The following is a 24,053-nucleotide window of genomic DNA, read 5'->3' as shown; positions in this document are numbered from 1 at the left end:
CAAGCACCTGCCACACCATACTCTCCTATTGTGTCCTGGTGCTCACTGAGATGGGAGTTTGAGCTGCCTGTCTGTGTCAAATTGGACTTAGCCCAGTATCCAGCAGGCATTTATACTCAATCCAGCGTCATTGAAAAAATAAAAAAGGGCAAGAGTGAACTATGGAACATCCGGTATTTTATAATTGAGATCAATTTTACTTTTGTTTAAAGTAACAAAACAAATCAAAATGGAGTTTTCTACTTATAATTATCATAAAAGCATTCCCATTTATAAACATAAAAACCCAAGAATCGGAAAAATGAGAAAAAAAAAATGATGGCAGAATTTGATTTGATTCTCCCAAAGGATGGATAGAATACACAAGTTCCTTGTAAAAGCATTTTGGCTCTTGCAAAGGTAAGCTTTAAAATGAGCACAGGGTAGCATTTTTTATGACTTGTCAAGATTTAAATGCTTTCGCTGCATTCTGAGAGAACACCCCTATGAACTCTGCACACTCCATGTGTGGCTTGCAGGAGTGTTATTTGTAGATCATCTCAATGAACTTATGCAACTGCAGGAGAATCACAATTAAACCAAGGAAAATCCTGATAAAAAACACATTTACATTCCTTTGGTTTCAAGGAAAAGTCTTGATATCTAGTCATTAACTGGGCAATCTGCCCTCAGACTTCCTTCTGCCTTAATGTGCTAAGGAGAAACATGTCTTCTGAGAACAATGTTTTTAAACTCTTTATGCTTTGCTGCTCTACTGTGAAGTCCTAATTCCTGTGAATCCAAACACTCATTAACTCTTAAGAACGGTTATTAGCTATCCTGAGTCAAATGAATATAAAATTTTAAAAAGGACAAAGTTTAATTTCAAGCCAATAAAAAGATTTTTTTTTTTTAATGTTGTTAGGGTGGCTTTTGTTGGGTTTCTCCTCAGTTGTCTGGCTATCTATAGGACAAATACGAAGGTTAATATTTTTAAAAGGAGCATCAATTTGATTTTTCAATTAAAAATTACATTAATATGTCTTTATATTGATTTCTGAGTTTTCTGTATCTTAAATTATCTTGCTTCTGTAGCAAACAGTTGTTTATATTTTAAGAAATGTGGAGGAGAGGAGAAGGGGAGGGAGCCAGAATTCACTGGACATCTTCTTGTTTGCATTCTTTCCTGTCTTTTCAACTTGAAGAGCTCAAAGTAATATGGTATTTTTCCTTTCACTTTCATTTTTAATACGTGTCAAAGCATTCCAGCTGTATGTATCAGCTCTTGTATCAGGAAAGATAATGCCCCTGTAATATTTATTTTTTTTTCTTCTTTATTTTTTCTTAGGGAGTACTAAAAGATGACCTTCAGATGCTCTTTACCTCAGTGATAAAATTACTTTTGCACCAAAGCAACTTTCAAAAAATATTGTCTCCTTATAACAGATTAACATGATTCTGCAGACTCCTTTTAAAATCACATGACATTGACCTCAGCTCCGCTTATGAGATCCCATACCTATGTTTTCTTTTCTGTCTAAAGGAAAATATAATGAAATTTTCCTATTTGTAAGTTGAGAGAAAAGCATGATTTAGAACCCATTACTGTACTGAAAGTTGTCACATACATAGCAAAAAGTAAAAGCTACTAACATAGAAAAATCTTATTAAACTATAAATGTTGGGAACCATTTAAATTCAGCCAACTTCTTAGCAAAAGTTCTATAGAAAAAAGTATTCTGACTGATATTGATCTGTTTTCTCCTCAAAATTGAGTTGCCAGCAGACGTGTGTGTGTGTGTGTGTGTGTGTGTGTGTAAATGTTAGCTGCTGGCTTGAATAATTATAACATTTACTCAAAAATTAAACTTTGTTTTTGGATTCCTTCCTCAGGACTACTAGAAAATGTGATGAATGTACATGCATTGAAGGAAATTAAATAATATTAATTTTGTATTATTATTTTAAAATATAAATCAAAAGCCAACATCATAAGGAAAATTTTGCAACTGTTGAAGCATATTCTGTGAAAAATATGACTGCATCCAATATAGACACTTCAGGTTTGAAATGATAATACAAAACAAAGAGCAGGAGAAGAAAAATAAAAAAGAATTTCTTAAAGAATGTTTACTATACATTTCCCGTTTTTTGCTGAACACACTAGAAACAACTGCACACACTTCTGCGGAAGTACATGCACTCCGCATCACTAATCATCAACACCAAGGAAGGAATGTGAATCTAGATGGAAAGATTCTAGGCCACTGACTGAACTAGGTGACTGCGCACAGAGCCACCATGAAGGCCAAGTCACTCTCACACTTACTCTTTCTATGTAGCTGCAGTATTTGAAGTGGTAGGTTTAACTCTTACATGTCAGAATTGAAAATCCATCTCGGATGGGTTTACGGTATTTTTCTGTTGGTCCCTAAGCTGAAAACCAAGTTTTCCAGCTTATTTTACCAGGGAATACGTTACGGGGTCAAGAAGCTAAGCTCAGTGCTATTTTGTGTTCCTTTGCCAGTATTTCTTGTATGAATATCCCCTTGAAGAAATTATGGAGTAGGAGAGGTGACACTTTTAGGAAAAGACTTGATAATTATGGTTCCCCTAGCCAAATGCTTCCCAGCCTTTCTCATGTAGTTTACAAATAAAACTTTTAATATGGTATATAATATAATGTAATATAATATAATATAAATGTATTTCATATATATAATATATATGAAAAGTATATATGAAATATATACATATTGCATTCATATAAGCTTATAAATTGTTTAAATATTATCAAAGAACATTAACAAAAATATATCATGTATATAAAGAAAATGTATATTATATATCACATTATACTTATTATATTATATTATATTCTCTATAGGAAATAAGAGGGATAGGAGTACTTGTATGGAGTTTAGTGAGAAAAAATGCATTGCCTAAGTATTGGATAAATTATTGGGGAAAAGAAGAGAATTGAATTTTTGCAAGTATTCTATTTCTCACTAGAGCTTCAAGAGATGGATATCAGGGGCGCCTGGGTGGCTCAGTGGGTTAAAGCCTCTGTCTTCGACTCAGGTCATGATCTCAGGGTCCTGGGATCGAGCCCCACATTGGGCTCTCTGTTGAGCAGAGAGCTTTCTCCTCTCTCTGCCTACTTGTGATCTCTCTTCTCTTTAAAAAAAAATAAAAATAAAAAATAAAAAATGGAAAAAAAAAGAGAGAGAGAGATGGATGTCATTCACTGCATTTGCCAGGTGCAAAGAAAATAATATAAAGTGCTGTCAACATTTTCATAAGAAAATTATGTTGCTTTTATAACTATCACTTTTCTCTCAGATTTTATGCTTTAAATGACTATACACAATTCCCAACCAAGATGTGTTCATCCTACTCTCCTCAAAAACTTGGTAGTTTCCACTGATGAGATTTTTTTTCGTTCCCCAAACACGCAGATGATCAGAAATGTTAAAATTTGTCTTTTACAAGCATCACATTTTACAATAGTTGAAATGGTCACTAAAAGTAATTTGAAATTTCCTGCGATACTGCAGAGCTATTTCAAACCCATTCAGAAATTTAAAGTCAAACATTTCGGCATAATGAGGAGGCTCTAGCGCAGACCAAGCATGCAGGGTTCAACGACTTGCCGGGAGACCGCCAGATGCAGACAGACATCAGCCCCATTGAGCGGATGCTGACGGGAACAAATGAGAAGACACATGTGTGGCACTGCCTGGGGCGGAGCCCTCCAGCAGTCCCTGCCCAGCCACCCCCAACCCCCTCTCCCCACCGCTGGCCGCACCTTGGGCTGCACTCTGGGCTCCTTGGGCACCTGGACCACGACCTCCTCTGGTAGCTCCACGGGGCCCTTGTCCACGATGAGTAGTGGCCCGCTCTGCGCCTGGTTGCTGAAGGAGATGTCTGGGTGGGAGAGCGCCTCCGGGGCTGCGCTCAGCATGTCGCAGTGGAGCAGGAAGGGCTGGATGTCGCTCACTGTGCTTGCCACCTGCGGGGACCGCAGGGCGCACCATCAGACTCCGCTCAGCTCAGGCCCGCTGCAGAGGAGCCCAGCTAGAGGCTATTCCCGAGGCTGCTCTCTGCCGCAGGCCCTAGTCCCTGGACTCCAGCCACCCCAGGCCCCACTCAGATAACCCTGGAGCTGAGAAGAACACATCCCCCGTCCCCGAGTGTCGTGCGGATTGTGTATTTTCTGTCCTAGCTAAACACCACCTCAAACTAATCCTTAGCAGTAATTGGAAAATTAGACATAATTATTGAAAGCAGAGAAAGCTACTTGAAAAAAATATAAATTTTATATTTTATAGATTCACAGCATTCTGCTGTAAAATTATAGCCATTAAATTCTCTAAGTATAAATAAAAATGTTACTAAGTATTTACACACAAAAACCTTGATAAGGTAGTGGGTGCCGAAAGTTTCAAAGAGGGGTTTGTTTATTTATTTATTTATTTTATTAGTCTCGTTTTGTTTGTTATGTTGTTACATTTACATGGATTGTTTTATATTTATATGTTTCAGGTAATTTAACATTTTTTGAAAGATACTGTATTAAGATCTGTGATGAACATTAGGGTGAAAAAGATATACATACATTTTTGCCATTTAAATACACAGTGATTTTACTGACAAATGGTACATATTACATAAATGAATAAATATGGAAGACCAAGACAATAATGAAAAAATAAAATTATACACATATGATTTTTTTAATAATTCACAAAACAGTCATACATTATATGCTATGAAAAACAGAGCTATTTAAGTACAGGTTTGTTTTGTTTTGTTTTGTTTTGTTAATTTTCTGATGCATTGATACCCGAGATACACATTTTTCTACACTAACTGCAGCTAGTTTTATAAACAGGAATGGTAATGAAAATATTCCTACTACCAGAAAGAAACAGACTTTACAAGGAAAAAGACTTTGCTTTACACAATTATTTTTAACATACTATAACATGCATAGTTAAAAACACATTAAAAATGCTATCTGACTAATATTCAGAACTCAGGAGAGAAACTAGGAAATTCAATAAAACAAGAGAATTTTATGATCATCTTTCTAACACTCTAAGTTTAGACAGTGGTGCTATAATTTCTTGACATATAAAATTTGCAAATTAAGACTGAAATACATGTTCTCTCCCAAATCACAAGAAACTAACCCTTATGCAAAACAAAAATATTAAGAAATTTGTCCAACAACCCATCTTCCATGAAAAAAAAAAAAAAGTTTAGAATAGAACTAGCCAGTCTACAACATAACTAAGTTTAACATTGTTCTGAAACATCATTTTTATTTCTACCAACTATAATGAGTGAATATTAAAATATCCGGGCAAAAAGTAATCTCTGCAATTTTGCTAGATTGTGTAAATGAAAAAGGTGTCAAAGAAAGAAACAAGTTTTAAGACCAAAATGTTGTGAAAATCAAAATATCTAAAAAAATTATCTCCTTTGTTTAACTCCAATGCTGTATTTTCTAAACTTCTGATTTCTAAAATATCCCTCTCCTCACTGCCCAAAATATGACTACTTTTTAACTATTTTTTACATGGTATATACAGGTATGTTTCCCCTAACATCTTTATAAACTACACTATGGAAAGAAATTAGCAAAAGATGATAAAGCTGTATTTTCCTACAAGCTTCAGTTATAATAGAGTTGAAAGTTTTCACCCTCAGCCAAGTTAATGTCTAAGGACATTTGGAGTGAAGGAACATGAACTTACTTGTTCATTCGACAAATATTTATTGAGTTTACATTGTGTGCTAGGTCTTTTTCTTGGTGGTAGAGATTCTGGTGAGCAAAAGAGATCACATGTCTACTTAAATGAATCGTCTATTCTGGTGTAGAAGACAGAATAGACTAAAGGGTAAGCAATTTTTTAAAAGTTTAGAAATATAAGTAATCTACAGAAAGTTTAAATAGAGTAATATGTAAGGAAACCCTGTTTCAGGTTTTATGGAAGACTTATGTTTGGGAGTAAAAATTTAAACTGAGATCTCAACGAAATTGGAAGTTGCTACCATAAAAAAAAAAAGAGAGAGAGAAAGAGAGAGAGAGAAGAAAAGAAAAAAAAAGAAAAAAAAGAAAAAGAAAAAAGAAAAGAACGAAGAATAGAAAAGAGAAAAGAAAAAAGAAAAGAAAAGTCAGGAGTAAGAGCATTCCAGGCTGCTGCAATTTCTCAGGTTGGAACTACCTCAGGTCTAGTCAAGAAATAGCCCAATGGTGGCACCTGGGTGGCTGTCATTAAGAATCTGCCTTCGTCTCAGGTCAAGATCCCAGGATCCTAGAATCAGGCCCCGCATTGGGCTTCCTGCTCAGCAGGAAGCTTGCTTCTCCCCCTCCCTTGAGTTCCCTCTCAAGTTTCTCTCCTTGTCAAATAAATAATAAACAAATCTTAAAAAAAAAAAGAAAGAAAGAAAGAAAGAGCACAATGGCCAATGAATCTATAAGTAGTAGGCTGGGAGAAGAATGTTCTGGAATGAGATCAAATAGCTAAGCTACAGCCAGAGCATGAGCTCATACTGAATGAGGTTCCTGAGAAGGAAGCACAGGACAGGACAGGGAAATAGACTTGGAAATAGTGACCTCTCCTAAACTAGAGATTATTTTGGGAAAGGTCAATTTCTAGAGTAAGTAGAGAACGACAAAGGATTTTAAATGCATACTAGGAGGAATCACCATGAGCTGCAAAGTGTAATAATACTTTCTGTATTTAAAGAAAGAATCTATGCTTACACAAGAAGAACAAATTCACGAGAAAGCAAGATCCAGAGACCTAGAAGAAACAGGTTTGGATTGGAGAATAGAATGATTTCACAGCGCAAGACGGAGGGATACAATATATCAGAAAAGTTTAGTAGACTTTGTTAAATTGAAGGAAATTAGGCTCTGATTTGTTCCATGAAACTGGAGACTCTTACGCGTCTATAGATTGGAGGCTCCTTTAACTTCTCTACCAAAGGACCCAGTGTCTGCGATCCGTGGCAGCCGCGGTGGACTGGCTATTACACTGCCCACAAGGACAAGGGCTATCAGAACAGACCCCGAATCTGGACTTCTGTTTTTAAAATACTGGATATGTTACACTTAAAATACTGTATGACTTCGGAAGAAATATTTGAGTTATAAATATAAATCTCATTTGTCTTCCTGAAGTTATTACGAAAATAAGTTTTCAAGATAAACATCACAGTTTTAAGTCTGGTATTCCATTAGAGGCTCAGAATCTGAGGTCTGGAAAGAATCATGAGACTCACACGCTAGCTAATAGCCCCGAGGGCATGACCGCTAAAAAACTTGGAAACAAAATTTGCATGTAAGAGGCACTGATCAGAAGCTCAGTCTGTCCTTGGGCAGCCAATTCCATCTGAGGCAGTAAGTTCTTCCTCCCGAGGAGAAAGGTGATATCTATACCCAGGCATTCTCCAACCCACTTGTCTGAAATCCATACAAATAGGCTGCACAAAATAAATTCTGTTCCCAGAAGGTACTTATCATCCAGTATATTTGAGGACAGCCTTCATGTCCTAAATGTCTCTTTTCCTCTTCAGATTAATGAGGAGAAAGATAATTTAGAAGCACACACACAACCTCTCTCCCACCGTACTCCTCTCCCTTCTCCATTTGAGATCGTGTTTTGAAACTCTGTTGTATGGATTCGAAGGTATCTCAAAGGTAATTCTGGTTTGGGGGCAGGAGGTAATGGTAAGGCCACCATATCTTGTCTTTTCTTCTTTCTAACCTTCTTCAGAAAGAGAGACATTGTATCTTATTTCCTTTAAGAAGTACACATCTCATTAAGACTTTGTATTTTTAAAAAAGAGAGATTCGCTACTAGTTTACAAATTCAAATTGCTTTCATCATAAATAATATTCAATACTCATCATAAGTAATATGAGTCATTGCCGTATCCAAATTGTCTACATAATCAGTGCATACTCGGGTTTTTCACTATGTAAACACTTTGATTCTGTTTTCCCTAGTGGGAAGCATGAAATATGAAAATTAATATTTCACAATCTACTGAAATGATCAAAATATTTCCCCATGTTTATGTTAGTCTCCAAACATCAAAAGCCATCAGAGCACCAAAGTTCCTGAATAATAGTCTGGGGTGAACTTAAGGCAAGAATTAAGAAAAGGAAAAATAATGAGCACATAAGATGTAAAGTCTGTAAGATGTAAAGTCCATATGATACCAGTACCAGAGTTTTCATCTTGTCTGTGGAGCTTAAAATTGAAGTAAATATCAAAAAAATCATATTTTTAATGGTATATAGTTTCTGAGATCAAGATTTGTAAATAATAAAAATACTAAGTAAACATTATTTTTCTAACCAATTTTAACTGCTACTCTTTTCTTGTTCTCCTTCGATTAATAGCTATGTAATTCAGCCAATTATTCAGCTTCTTCCTCCAAATATCTATTGATCATGATATTAAGCATTGGATCTCGACAAAACCATGGGTTGTCATGCTATTTATAAGGTGAGACAAAGGCCAACAATAATACAGCACCAAAGAGTATTTATCAGAACTACAAGTGATTTAAGTTTCAAACACTAAGGATGTTTCTCACAAGTCATTTGTTTCTGTGTTTGGGAGCAATATTTTAACATGTTTTTAAAATCACTAGCTAATTATGAACCTTTATTGAGTTGGAAATGTACTACAATTACAATGATGTAGTTCATCTTTGTATTAACCCTAACCCACTATTCAATTTTATCTTTTACTATTATCTCTAGGTTAACATAAACACAATACTTTTTTTTTCCTTTAAATGAAACTATAAAAATTTTACTTATTTTGTCTTGTAATATTCTAGCTCATTCGTCTATATGTTGTTTAGGTGGGTTTATTTATCATTTAAATCATAGGTCTTTGAAATAAGGCAAATGCTCGGAAGTCATTAAAATGTCTTTGGAAGAAGCCACCACGAGAAGTTTATGAGATTTTTGAGTTTCTCTTCTATGAACTATTTCAAATGTCACTGCATCATTGGATTGACGGCTCTAAATCTATTTTTTTTCACCTTAATATTACTGATATTATTATCAATGACTCACTGGATATGAGTATTCATAGAGCTAGTGTGTTCAGCTAACTGTAAAGTGCTGTATAAATGCTAGAAATTATCCTGAAATACTTATATGGATGATTGATGAGGGATGTCTAATCCCACTTCCGTGTAACATACATATTACCAGGAGAGAAAGAGGTAGAGTGCAGGAGGAATAAGAAAGTGGGTAAGGAGGCATCAGCGAAGAAGAGAGGGAAAGAGAGAGAGGTAGAGACAGACTAGCAGACTCTTGCTTCTGCTTCTTTTCTTGTCAGTAAAGGCATTATTCCAATTCCACTTCCTTATGCATATTGAAAGGCACTACCTGTCCCCCACTACCTCCATTTTGGCCATATAAGAAGATTACTTTGTTCCTGATTTCTCCCTAAGATGTAGGTTGTAGGTGGCAGGTGTATCATTTCTTTACCCGCAGGGTAGTAAGCTCTAGCAATAGTCATAGAGTTTCAATCCAAGCACCTGACAAGGAATCCACCAGGTAGAAATTACAACATGGAAGTTCGAACACAGAAAAATCTGTTTCATTCTGGTTCTCAAAAGAAAATGGTTCTGTAGTGATAAATGCCCACTTGTGTCTGATGAAGCAACTTTCATAACATACATGGATATTATTCAATTTAACTCAAAGTACTTCTTGTCCAGACTGAATTGTTTCCTGAAACAGTGGTATGCCCTATGTGGGTAAGCAATTTCCCTTCAAACTGGGTTCCTTACTCCTCTTCTCTACAACACAGCTTGTTACAGTAAAATAAAACATATTATGGCTAAACTGTTACCACGAGACTGAACAATCAAGATATAAAAACTGTATGATATTCTGAGACTAGTGGAAGAGTCAAACATTGGTTATGAATAAAGCTAAAGGGGAACTTAATCCCTATTTGTTAAAAAATAAAAGAAAGAGCACTTAAAGAATACTTTTTTTTTTTTTTAAGATTTTATTTATTTGATAGACAGAGATCACAAGTAGGCAGAGAGGCAGTCAGAGAGAAAGAGAGGGAAGCAGGCTTCCTGCTGAGCAGAGAGCCTGGTGCAGGGCTCCATCCCAGGACCCTGGGATCATGACCTGAGCCGAAGGCACAGGCTTTAACCCACTTTAACCAGGCGCCCCTAAAGAATACTTTTTAATTGGCTTTCAGGTCTGGCATCTTTCATATCCTAAAAGTAGAGGGAAAAATTGTGGTTCATTCATTGTAATAGTTGCCTAGATTGTAAAACTGTGATGTAAATATCTCAAACATTTGTTAAAATGAGTGAAGTTTCTGCTGTTATAAATTTCTTTTTAAAAATTTAGCTTCTGGGGCGCCTGGGTGGCTCAGTGGGTTAAGGCTCTGCCTTCGGCTCAGGTCATGATCCCAGAGTCCTGGGATCGAGCCTCACATCGGGCTCTCTGCTCAGCGGGAAGCTTGCTTTTCCCCCCTTTCTCTGCCTGCCCCTCTGCCTACTTGTGATCTCTGTGAAATAAATAAATAAAAATCTTTAAAAAAAAAATTTAGCTTCTGACAAGAAGACATTTTCACTCAAATTCAATAAAATGTATATTATATACCTTATTTTTCAGAATAATATTTTTTTCTTTTCTAATCAAAAATATCTGCTTTTTTTAAATAAACATAAGGGAAATAGATTTTTCAAAAGATTTTATTTACTTGAGAGGGAGAGAGCATGAGGTGGGGAGGGTCAGAGGGAAAAGCAGACTCTCTGCTGAGCAGGGAACCTGATGCAGGACTCAAACCTGGGACTCCAGAATCATGACCTGAGCTGAAGTCAGTCACTTAACCAACTGAGCCACCCAGGTGCCCTAAGTTAAATAGATTTAAATTCATGGTAATAAGAATAAAGCTCTGGAATTTATTATTTGGAAAATACTGATTTTCTTTTAATTTCCTTCCCTCTACTTTCTTGTTAAAGTATACTAAAATGTTAATGGCATGGAAGCTATGCTTTTAGAGTGCTATAAAGTAAATAATTCTTTAAGAATCTTTATAACAACAATAATGGTGCTCTTTTCCTTAATCACAGGGTCAATTATACCTGATATGTGCGAAAAACCCTATATATTTTGACAGAAATCTATCTCGTTAGTTAGTTCTATCTTAAGTTAATCATAACTGGCATCTCTGAAGATGGCTGAGAAGAATGAAAAGTTTTTATCTACATTTTTTTCTGGAAGGAAGGGATTTTTATCTCCACCACCACCTCCTCAAAACATGGACAAAATGAATGTCTAAATGCTGATTAAGAAGAAAGCAGATACATTAACAAGCGAACATATTAAAATGATCTATTATATTATGCTGCTTGTGTGTACATAGAGTATGGTTATTACTAGACACCTACTTTTAAAAATCGACATGGTGGTTTATATCTGAGTGTAGAGGCATGAGATCTAACCTGTCTCCTAACAATAACTGGTAACCTATAAGACATGTAGGCTATCACAGCTATTCCCACTGTCCTGAGCCACTGTAACTAATCTAAAAGACTTCCTTTTAAGCAAATGTGCAGCATTTCCCGGAGAAACATCATACTAGCCTATTGCTTTCAATTTTACATACTATCTGTCTTGATTATTAAATACGGTGCCCTTAGGTTTGCATGGTTCCACCAACTTCTCCATCAAAAAGGAAAAGGAAGGATCATTGCTAAACAGTCTCCACCATTGTTGATTTGTAACAAGAGCTCCAGAAAAGAATAGTCTTGATCTAATTCAGGTCCTGTCTATGATTACTACTTTCGTGTTATCTCCAACAGCTTGGAGAGAAGCAGTAATGTGTGAAAGCCAACTGTTCATTCTTTTTATAAATATATAAATACAGAGGTCTGTTTTTGTTTTTTGTTTGGAGGGATTTTGGGGGGGTCATCTACACGATCTAATCATATCTGGATCTTTTTCCTCATGTCATCTGTTATTCTCTACTGCAACCATAAAAATAATGTGTAACGTCATCTGAGTGCAGGGGAGAAAAAGATGAATCACTGTGAAATGCTATTTTGGTTTTGCCTATTATTTTTACCTTTGCATTTAATCAAAATAATGATTTCTCTGATTTAGCTCAATATATTTATCCCTTTTAACTTATTATTAAACCAATAATACCAAAGTGAGAGTCTATCTGTCACTCACTATTCAATTTCTTTAAGCCTTGGATGAATAGTGAAGACAGGAAATTTTATTGGGCTTATAGTCTAATTAAAAGCAACAGGCCTATCCTCTGAATAGCTTTTCAACACTCTTCAACATTTCTCTAAATGCTGATCTAAGCTTAAGATGTTCATTAGTAACTCGTTAAAGACTTAGTTACAGTCCAGTGGGTGAGTTCTGAATATAATGATAGAATGTGTGTATAAATGTGTAGCCTCATAATTAGAGAAACTGTCACATTTGGGGATTAAGAACACACAATGCGGTCTTTGAAAAACACTATGGAAAGTAAGTGACCCCAAGATGGTGTTGTACTTCAAATTTTGCTTACTATCCAGATCATTTGTTTTTTTTTTTTAGTTCTAATTCGAAAAGGTATGTTTTAATGATCACATTCTCTCAGGATTAAATGTGTGAGGTTTTGTGTTAAGTCCTTTCTATACATTATTTTATTTGATCCTCATACTATAACAAAGTAGGCCTAATTAGCCCTTTAACAAGTAAGGAAACTGTGAATCAAATTAGTTAAGGTCATGTTCCTTGAAGTAACAGAAATGGAATTAGACTCTGAGGTCTGACATCTCTCATTTTATTCAATAGGGGCACGCAAATTAGGATTCTAAAAGCAGCTTAAATTGGGGGATACGGTAAACTTCAGTTTCTGGTCTTCCTGTAAATATTACTTTCTAAATATATTGACATCTTCCTCCATTCATGGTTCCTTAAAGCTGTAGCAACTGTTCAATATCAGCATTTATGAATCATGTATTATCTTTATTTAGCATTCTCCTAGTCTTTTCTGCTCAAATGGTAATACTTCAGATAAGCACAGTGTGCTGAAATAATTCAAAGTTGCTAGGATTCTTGCCATATGAAACCTCGGGTTTTCTTCTGTTTCTCATCTTTGCTTGTTTGCTTGTTTGTTTGTTTGTTTGTTTGTTTAAAGCAATCAGTGAATTCAGGGAGTGCCTTGCTGGCTCAGTCAGTAGAGCATCTGACTCTTGATCTTGGGGTTGTGAGTTCCAGCCCACACTGCATGTAAAACTACTGGAGACAAACCACAAGTGACTCTTAATCTTACAAAACAAACTGAGGGTTGCTGGGTGGAGGGGGGTTGGGAGAAGGGGGGGTGGGGTTATGGACATTGGGGAGGGTATGTGCTTTGGTGAGTGCTGTGAAGTGTGTAAACCTGGCAATTCACAGACCTGTACCCCTGGGGATAAAAATACATGTTTATAAATTTTAAAAAATTAATTAATTAATTAATTAAAATAAAGCTTTAAAAAAAATACTAAACCTTTGATGTGAGTACAAAGGTCATTATTATATACTATATAAATTTGATAGACATAATGAATTGTATAACTTTCTTGAGATGAAGTAAAAGAGGCAACCAGTAGTTTGGAGAGCATATTAGAGAAAACTAATCTATGGAAATAAAAGGAAAGCCTCAATATTTAGAATATAATTTGAGCAAAACCACAAAAATATATAAATAAGAGGAGTTCCAAAATCTGCAAGAACAAGAATTTGGACTAGAACAAAAATAGAAATACTTCTGCTCATCATGATTAAAGCTTATGTTCTTTATCATGTTCTTAGGGAAGAGTAATTGGATACAACCAGAAGAATCCGATTAATTACCCTGATGTTTTGTATACGTCACTACTATACAATTCACATATCAGAAGAAATTTCAATCACTTTCAATTACTAGTTTATGTCTTAATAAAAACCTGATTTAATGACGTGCTGAAATTAAATATGGTCAGTAAAAGGGAAGGAGATATGAGGCTAGATAAATGGCAGGGGATTTCAAAGCAAATGTAAAGCAGATGAGATTTAAGTGGGTAAATCCAGGCAAAAAGTTTTTCTTAGAATATGCAGTTGAAAAAACCCTTAACTCTATTTATATTCTAACAATATTCTCTGGTCTCTTCTAATAAGAGATGGTCCTATACAGAACACTCAGAACTTAATAATAAGCAACTTTTAATTATTAAGAAATGATTGAGTATTTCTCCAGTAAGGTATACAAATGCCCAAGGAGCAAATGAAAAGAAGCTCGATATCATTATGCATTAAGGAAATGCAAACCCAAACCACAATGAGATACTACTTCACCTCCACTAGGATGACAAAGTGAAAAAGACAGGCAATAGTAAGTGTGGGTGAGGATGTGGAGAAATGGGAAGCTTCACATTGCTGTCTGGAATGTTTCACTGTGAAACCATTCTGGAAAACAGTTTAGCAGTTCTTCAAAATGCAAAACATACAATCATGTGACTCAACAATTTCATTTCTATGTGTAAACCCAAGAGAAGTAAAATCCCATCCGTGCAAAAACTTGTACATGAATTTTCACAACTGCGTTATGCAGAATAGCTAAAAAGTAGGAATAAGCCAAATTTCTACCAATGGATAAACACAACGTAGTATGTTTAGACAAAGGAATATTATTTGGCAATAAAAAAGTACCAAGTACTATTACATGCTATGATGAGGGTAAATTTAAAAAATATTCTGTTAAGTGAAATAATTGAGTCACAAAAGATCAAAAATTGTATGCTTCTATGGATACAAAAGGTCCAGAATAGGCAAATCCACTGAAACATAAAGTAGATTAGTGATTTTCAGGGACTGAGGAAGGGGGAAATCAGGGGTGACCACCAATTGGTATGAGGTTTCTTTACGGAGGACTGGTAATAGACTAAAATTGATTATGTTGATGGTTACACAACTATGCAAACACTCAAATCCCATGAACTATATACTTTAAATGAGTGCCTTGTTGGTATGTTAAATGTATCTCAATAAAGTTGTAAAAAAAAAAATCCCTCCATTTATATATCTAAAAATATATATTAGTGCTTTAAATCCAGTTTTATTTAAAAGCTACATGGTATCTTTTATAAATATCTTCCTTTATCACATGAGGAGGACTATACCTTTCAGACCCCTTTATATAGATATAGTTATGAGGCAGAGTTTTAATTAATGGAAATGGTAGCAGAAATAATTTGAATTGCTTCCAAACACATCCATAAAAATTTCCCACTAGAGTCTCCACAGTGCTCATTCTCCCTTCCTGCAGACTGAAATGGCAACGACCCTCAAAATGACTTTGGAAGTGCCATGCCATTAGACTAGACCTACGTATAACTGTGATAGCAAAAGGATGGCATCCATCACTATTTCCCACCAGACACAAATACCCTGATCAGAAACACCCACCTGCCTTGGCATGCTTGGTGATCAAGGAAATATTGTCTGGAAGCCATTATTAATTTAGGAATATACTATGATTGCAGCTTACTTTACACTTTATTTGATATACTGCTCAAAAATGGACATTAGAGTAAGTAACACAAAGAGATCTTCCTCCAGAATTTTTATAGTATATAATTTGAAACACACACACTATTGATCTGATCTCTACTTAACTACTTCTGAGGTATCATTCGTATCACATTTCAACACAGACATATAACCTGCAGAGCTACTTCACGGATCTCATTTTTACAGTTGCCCAATTTGCCTAGTTTTGAGATTTTTATCTTTAATTATTTTATATGTATAATTTATGATTTATGATAAGTTGGGTAAGTCACGTCCTATTACTTCTTTCATTTATACTAGCTTTTCCCTTATTTAATATCCAATACATATATTTAAAATAATTCTGTTGAATTTCTACATAGAAAAGCTCATGTGGATACTCTGAATTCAGCTGTGTAAAAAGCTAGAAAAAGTAATTTGGAAATATTTGTCCATGTTGTTGTACTCAGGCTTTTCATCTATGAACACAGTATATTGCGTTGTCTTCTTTTATAACTTCCAGGAAAAAGTTTTAGACTTTTTCCTCATAAAAGTTCTCTATATTTCCTCCTATGATATTTCTTAAGTAACTCATACATTTCATTGCTGTTTTGACTCAGATCATGTGTATGTGTGAATCGTACATCAGAACACAAAATATTCTTAATTCTGAGAAAGTTTATCTTTCTTGAATTTTCTGAATCCATCATTATGCCCTTGCAAATAGTACCTCAATATTTGAATAATTGTTCATTATTATAGTAGCCTAAACTTGCGGAATTTCAAACAACTGTATTAATAGCAAGCAAGCAAGGGTACATTGATAATTTATTAATATTCATTTAAGATAGTTACTAATTAATCTAAAAACAATTTTTTTAACCTTCTAGTTCTCAAGAGATTTTCTTCTAGAGGTACAAAAATAAAGTCAAATTTTATATGTAACTGTGTAACTTTATAATACTATTGGTAATGGCAATATATCAATGACTTTCTCTGTTAAGCTATCAATATATGGGTTAGGTAAACAATAGTTTCTTCGTATAATACAATGCCATAATTTTTAAAAAATTTAGAGTACACAAATGTCTACATTTTAAGGTTAAGTCAAAATGAAAGATATTTTATTTCTAACATTATTCCATTTTCTAAAAAATATATACATATACATGACTGCAAGAAAAATCTAATAAGCATTAATATTAATTATATCATTGGGTCATGGGATTATTGGATTTTTCCTTTCTGATTTAAATTTGTATGAGGAGAGTTACTTTGAGAATAAATAGGTGACATGGATAATGACCAACAAAGAGATATATGAGACTATGTACTTGTATTTTACCAGTAAGATACAACAACCTTGACCTTAGGACATCCAAATCACCACAAACTATGTGTAGATTAAATAAACATAGAAAATTTACCAGATGTCATTATGAGACCCTATTTTGTACAAGGATGTGTATCCATTACTTGTGTAAATAAAGCTAGCATATTTTTCTGGCAAATCCCTAAGTAGTCTAGCTTACTTGATGAAATCTTTCATTTAAAACAGATTTTTTTGATAGGAAGACAACTTTCTATATTTTAAAAAACTAATTTTGCCAAGATGACAATAAAAGGGAAATATAGAAATAAAGCAAAAATGTAATTATTGACAACATGTAAGGTATTTGTTTTCAATTTTTCAATTAAAAACTCACAAAGAGTAGAGAATGAATGAACCCTATTTTTCAACAGGGTCTTATTCTGAACTGTCAAAATAGATCATAATACAATATATTGTCTCCTATGTACATAACAAATCAATGAGACTTTCAACTGTTGCATTTCAATGTTTTGAGTGGTCATTTAAAAACTATTTAGCAATGAGAATGGAGGAAATAAATGCATAAAAAACATATTATGGCAGCTTATATGAAATTATACATGTGAGAACACTAATTCTTACATTGAGAATGAGCGTAAATAGTGATGCAAAGAAGAGGAAAATAAATAGATACTTATATGTTATGTAATCCAGTTGTGTTTTAATTCACTCTACATCAAGCATACAATTACCCTATTGCAGTCCTAGTCTATTCCAAGGCCAAGAAATATAAACAATAAGATATGATCCTAAAATAGTCAGACATAAAATCCGAAAATAAGAAAAAGCTATTTTGCTCTCAAAGTATATACATGTTACTCATAAAGTATCAGTACAATAAAATTCACCTATAACACATTTTGCAAGTGCAAAGGCAAAAGAAAGTTCTTTTCCAATTGCTAACCTGCATACCGAGTGTGTAAGGGAATGTTTCTGAACATATTCTTGCAAAGGAAAAGCTATCAGCCATGCATATTTGTGGTTTATATTGTGATATTAGAGATTATGGTTAACTTACAAAATAATGTATTTTGAAATTCAGTACCTGGTGAGTAATGCTGTTGGATGTGTTCACCATAGCCTCATATATCATGACCACGACAAAGATATTTTTTTGTATAACATATTTGACCGTAAATATAGTGATATTACTGGGAGTATTACAAATTATCTAGGCTGACAAACATAAACATTCCAAAGATGATTAATTTCTAAAACTAACAAAGTTAAGCAGAACTTAGAAGTCAAGCTGACTTTTTCACAATCAATAAAACATGACTTCATAAAGAGAATTATATAGTAAGATGCTATGTGGTGAAATGCACTTTTCTAGTTTCTCAAGCTTTACATTTTATTATAAGTTTAAAAAATGTGTATTATTTTACATTACTGATACATTAATGGTATTATAACTGTGAAAATTAGATTAATAATAAAATGCAAATTACACAAAAACATATAATACTAAATATATATGGATATGATTAGCAGTTTTGTCTCTGCTAATGGCTGTTTATTATAATCAACTCTTAAACATAATAAAAAGCAGGTTAGCCTATAAAGTCCACAAATATATAAAGACACATGCAACTTTAAAAAATAAACTTGCAGGGAAAAAAAGAATACATATGGTAGTTATAGAAGAAGTTTTTAAAACCCCATTTTTTAATCCAAAAGTATCATAAAATATATTGTTCCCCTTTACCCACAGTAAGTTCTAATTACCCTGTTTCCTATCTCTTCAACTGTGACACACTTCATAAGTACAATTAAAATTAAGAGGAGATACAGTGAAGATATCTAAGCACCCCAACCACCTTCTCAACTCCCAACTCATTGTGGCTTGGGTACCAGATCTCCTAGCCCATATATCACACAGGACATTGGTATTCTGTTACTGACAATCGCAATGAGCCCAAGTGCCCAGGTAATTATTGGATTATTGTTCTCCAATTCCTTTCTTTTCCCTTGGTACCAACCATATCAATAGAACAAAAAAATCCTTTATCTTCATGCAACATTACATTAGTTAACAGCAAAAAACTGGCCATCTGCTTTAGTGGTTTCTTTTTACTTCTGCCAATTCTCGTTGCTTTATAGATAAGGGTTTTATGGCTATACAGGAAGAGGGCACAGTCATGGAAAACAGAAAAAGAGAAATACGGAGGTACACAGAGACATAAAATATGGACAGATAAACATAAAACCAGAGACATTTCCAAATTTAAAAGTTGTATATATATACATATATGGTGTGACGTACTGATTAAGTTTGTTTTCCTAGATCAAACACTGGCCAGACTTTCTAGGAAAATATGGAGATTATCCAACTAATGTAAACATGATTCAGTATTAATTCTTTAGCTTAGTTTCTAATTTTGTCCATGTGAAAATCATGAACAAAATCCATGTCTGACAATTATATTACCAGCTATATACTACTACGACTGTCAACTGTATACTTGCATCACCGACAGTTATAACTCTATTATTATATATAAAGAATTATGCACTAAGCCTTCATACATACTAGCTTGATAATAATTTTGAACAGAAAATAGTGTCAAGAATTTATTGGGAAAAAACTTAAATACTGAGGTTCAAGTAGAAAAAAATTTATTTCACATCTCACAGTAAGAATCCAGGGAAGTTGCCACTTTCCCCTATCTAATGCTCAGAGGGTTAGCTCCCATTTCCAGGTAATAAGGGGGGGGCAAATAAAATATAAGGAACATTTACAAAATGCCAAACACTATGTTAGAAGTTATACATATATATTATTCTATCTACTTCTTCAAATAACTCTACATGGAATAATTGTTCATTCTTGCAGATAAAAAGTAGGCTTACAAAATTTTAAGTTACTGTTAGCTCCTTGAGGGATGAATTAAAATATTTTGTTTACTACCATATCTTGAGCAGTTAGCACAGTTTTCTGGCTCACACTGGGTGATAATGGATATCTGTTAACTAGTTTACCAAGTAACATGGTTACAGAACTACTAGGTGGCAGAGTTGAAATTTTATCTCAAGTCTGTAAGACATCAAAACCTCATCTGTCTGTGCTCAGAATACAGGAGAAAAGCAGGTGATCTGCATTTCTGTTTCACCTTCTCCCAAACAGCCAGAAACGTTGAAATGGGATTCTCTGCAAGGAAGAATGGCTTTGATAATCATTGCTTATCTATGGGCAGTAAAACCAGAGCTCAAGAAGCCAGGTCCTTCATTTAAATCTCCTCTGGGTCTCTGTGTTATTTCAGTCAAGTTCCTTTACCACTCATTATCTCAGTGTTTTTATAATAAAAAGTGATAACAATAGTAATAGTAAATAATATTAAACCCATGAGAACATTGTAAGGATTAATTATATCAATACATCCGAAGTTTATGGCCACAAAAATCAGTGGTCATCATTATTATTTGCTCTGGAGAAAAGAGCAATTCAAGTCATTCCCAGTTAAGTTAATTCTCTATGGTCAGGGGTGCAAATAAAGAGGGACATCTCAACAACAGAAGGCACGGAGATGCTACCGGGGATGTGTTTTGGAAAGAGCATGTCCTTCTGTAACCGTGACATCATTTTAACTCAGTTGTCTATAAAGTTTTAAGTTATGTGGTATTCCTTTATGACAGAATTGTTAGGGACTCTAAAAAAAAAAGTCTATCCTCTAAGATCAGCACTGATCAGAGGTACATACATTCCTTTAGTTAAGAGCAGGCTGGGTCCCCAAAGGCTGTTCATATGAAGCCCTCTATTTATAAGTCCAAAGTATTACAAAGGCAGTGGAGAAGGCCTTCTAGAGAAGGCAGACAAAATGGACTTGTAATTTTTTGGTGCGAAGTTTTAAAATTTCTATTCAAGGTCACAAAAAGTTTATAAATAGAAAGCTGCTATATTGTGTGGCATAATATGGTTCAAAGTCAAGATAAGGTAAAGGAGCTCAAAGACAACAGAAAAGATTACTCTAGCCCAAAATATTTTTTGTGCCAGGCCAAATTTATAGTTGTTCTATGAGGAGTTTTTAAATGCTTCTCAGAATTCCTTGGAGAGAGAGGATACATGTGTGTGTGTCTGTGTAGGGGGGTTTCTGGTTATCAAAAACAAATGAAATAGCTCTCATGATTAGCTAATTTCTGGTTGTTATAATTTATTAGAACAAAAACTAGAGAAGCAGATAGTACAATGAAGGAAATTAGCTTGTTCAAACACTGACTCTTTGTTATGCTAGATTCTCAACATATGCTATTTATTTAATCCTCAAAATAACCTTAAGAGTGAGGCATCTTTATAACATCAAAACCTAATTAGAATAAACTTTAGATATACAGATAATTAGAAAAACACTTGTTTAAAGGGACATAATTTTTTTTTATTGTCTCTTACCACAAAATGTTATATATACTCAAGTACATGGAAGTAAGTGGTCCATCACTATATGAATTAAGGAAACACTCTGAATGGTTTTTTTTGTTGTTGTTTTGTTTTTGTTTTTTTTACAAATTTACATCATTTAAAACTGGATGGTTGAATTATTTTACTTTAATTTCTTTAAAAAAGAAGTACCTTATATTGTGAATACTTAGAAAAAAATATGTTAAATCAGGAAAACATTAGAAGAAAACATCAAAAGACACAGAAGGTATTTTCTCCAGTTTTTATAATGACAGCAAAATGTAATTCACATTGAAATAAGAGTATGGGCCAAATTCGGAATTGTTTCAGTGATAAACTACAGTAGATTTTTGTAGTCAATTAAAGAAAACCAAAAGTGAGCTAAAGAGCCTAAAATCTGGTCTCAGGTACTTGCTACATCCTAATATTCTGAGACCTCCAAAGCGGTGCCAAAGAGAGCTGTGTCCCTTTCTTTGGCATCATTACCATTAATGTATGAGGTAGTGACTATATTATACCATTTTCATCTAAGTGCAAAACCAATGATGATTAGTAGAAAACTTTAAATTGTCAGTAAGAAATATAAATGTAGACTTTGCCAGTTGTTAGAAAGATTCAGTGAATATTATACTAAGTTGTACATAATTTATCTTATTTATAAATAATTATTTTTTATAAAATTTGCAAAGATACAGCACTTAACTATCATATTTGTGTTATCAATACTGAAATGTCTAGATGAACAAAGTATATGTTTTTTTTATGAGTTGATTAGCATGTTTCAGTAAAATTACCTTTCAGCATACGTTCATATCACTTTGGCCTTTTTTTTTTTTGCACTAAAATGTATATATATGAAAAAGATTCTTATTTAAATGAGCAGTTTACTTTGTATTCTGTGTATTAAAGATGGAAAAGAGTAGCCAATACTGAAAGCCCTTAAAAATAACAAAGAATTGGCTATGTATACATTTCAAAATCTACTTTCAGAAATCAAACTCAAGGTTGTATTTACTGTAGCTGATGGTACATATTATGGTCTTTTAAATTTATCTTACTTCTATGAATATATCATAGGCAAAAGCTGCTAAAGCACTGAGCAGATTTAGAAGAAAGGACCTAGTGCAAATAGTGACCACATAAAGCTTCACACAAAAATCTAATTAAAGGACTTACCTTGAACGACTGGTGCAGCAAGCACCATGACGACTAGTAGCTGTGATGGCCACATGGTTGTGGACCGGGGCGTGAGAGTGCCTCAATAGTGAGTGTTCCCAACGTGAAATGAAGTAAGTGTCTTTCTGGTTCCTCTTCTGTATTCCAAGACCGATGATTTAAAAAAAAAAAAAAAAAATCCCACAAAAAAAGTTCTCAAAAACAAAGACCAATATCCCAAATTTGAATCCTGCAAACAAGGAAAAAAGAATGGGTTATCAAATATAAGTTTTCTCATCTGAATTCCTTGATGATGATGATTTATTTGCTGACTAGAACATCTGTATAACCTTCCTCCCTTGTTCATATTAATTTACACAGGCATCATATAGAAAAATGATTAAGTAACTTAAAGGACAATATTTATGCATGTACCACATAGAGTTTATTTCTCAACCCACAAAAGGAATGAACCAAATAATTCAGTCTCACTGAAAAAATTAATATAAATATGCTGTATCAATTTGGATAACAATAAATTAGTAATCGATTTGTATAATTTGTAAATCTGTATAAATTGAGTTGGGCCTTCCTTTGTATACACACTTCTCACAAATACAATTTTTACTAACATTAGAGCACTAAAAATAAAAAATTCATTCATTACCATTATTCTAAGTTTAAAACAAACAAAAATTTAAATTGTATGAGTCTTACTTTCATTCCAACCCCCAATATTCAATCCAGAAATTATTCTATGTTTTAACTATTTTACTTTTCAAAGCATCCTTTTAAATTAATCTATGAAGATCCTAGATTTATATTAATTAATTATGCTCAAACTTAGCCAATTCATTCAAAAGGGGTTTATTGAGTGCCTAGCGAAATAGGGCTAGGAACACAAGAACTGAATAAAACATGCAAACTATTCTCTAAGACCTTTTAATTTAAGATGAGGAATGTTGCTCAAATTTTAAAAATACATATAATACATTTAAAAATATAGCCTTAAGAAACTTACTTTCCTGAACCTAGATGTCCATTAACAGATGAATGGATAAAGAGGAGGTGATACACACACACACACACACACACACACACACACACACACACAATGGAATACTATGCAGCCATCAAAAGAAACGAAATTTTGAAATTTGCAACAATGGGGATGGAACTAGAGGGTATTATGCTGAGCAAAATAAGTCCACCAGAGAAAGACAAATATACAGTCTCCCTAGTATGAGGAATTTGAGAGGCAGAGTAGAGGGTTTGGGGGTTAGGGAAGGAAAAAATGATGGATGGGATGGGATCCGGAGAGAGACAAACCATAAGAGACTCTTAATCTCACAAAACAAACTGAGGGTTGCTGGGGGGAGGGGAAGTGTGGAGAGGGTGGTGGGGTTATGGACATTGGGGAGGGTATGTGCTATGGTGAGTGCTGTGAAGTGTGTAAGCCTGATGATTCACAAACGTGTACACTTGGGGCAAATAATACATTATATGTTAATGAAAATAATTTAAAAAAAAAAAAAGAAAAAAAGAAACGTACTTTCCTGAATCCAACATAT

General features: G+C 34.0%; 1 protein-coding gene across 13 annotated transcripts in view; it reads right to left on the bottom strand.

The window, feature by feature from the left end:
• Positions 1-24,053, bottom strand: part of ADGRL3 (adhesion G protein-coupled receptor L3) — an 801,456-nt gene that overhangs the window by 479,100 nt on the left and 298,303 nt on the right. For 12 of the 13 annotated variants that reach the window (XM_059384586.1, XM_059384618.1, XM_059384626.1 and 9 more), the window contains exons 3-4: positions 22,504-22,732; positions 3,788-3,991 (exon numbers count right to left, since the gene is read on the bottom strand). In XM_059384586.1, the coding sequence (XP_059240569.1) occupies positions 3,788-3,991; positions 22,504-22,558 (259 nt within the window). In that variant the 5' untranslated portion in view covers positions 22,559-22,732. The remainder of the gene's footprint in view (positions 1-3,787; positions 3,992-22,503; positions 22,733-24,053) is intronic. The other variant, XM_059384644.1, reaches the window with a different exon arrangement.

Source organism: Mustela nigripes, chromosome 1 (genome assembly GCF_022355385.1).
Source record: "Mustela nigripes isolate SB6536 chromosome 1, MUSNIG.SB6536, whole genome shotgun sequence".
In the NCBI taxonomy this organism is placed as follows: Eukaryota; Metazoa; Chordata; class Mammalia; order Carnivora; family Mustelidae; genus Mustela; species Mustela nigripes.
The sequence above is the reverse complement of the archived record's forward strand: the minus strand, read 5'-3'. Positions and strand labels throughout refer to the sequence as shown.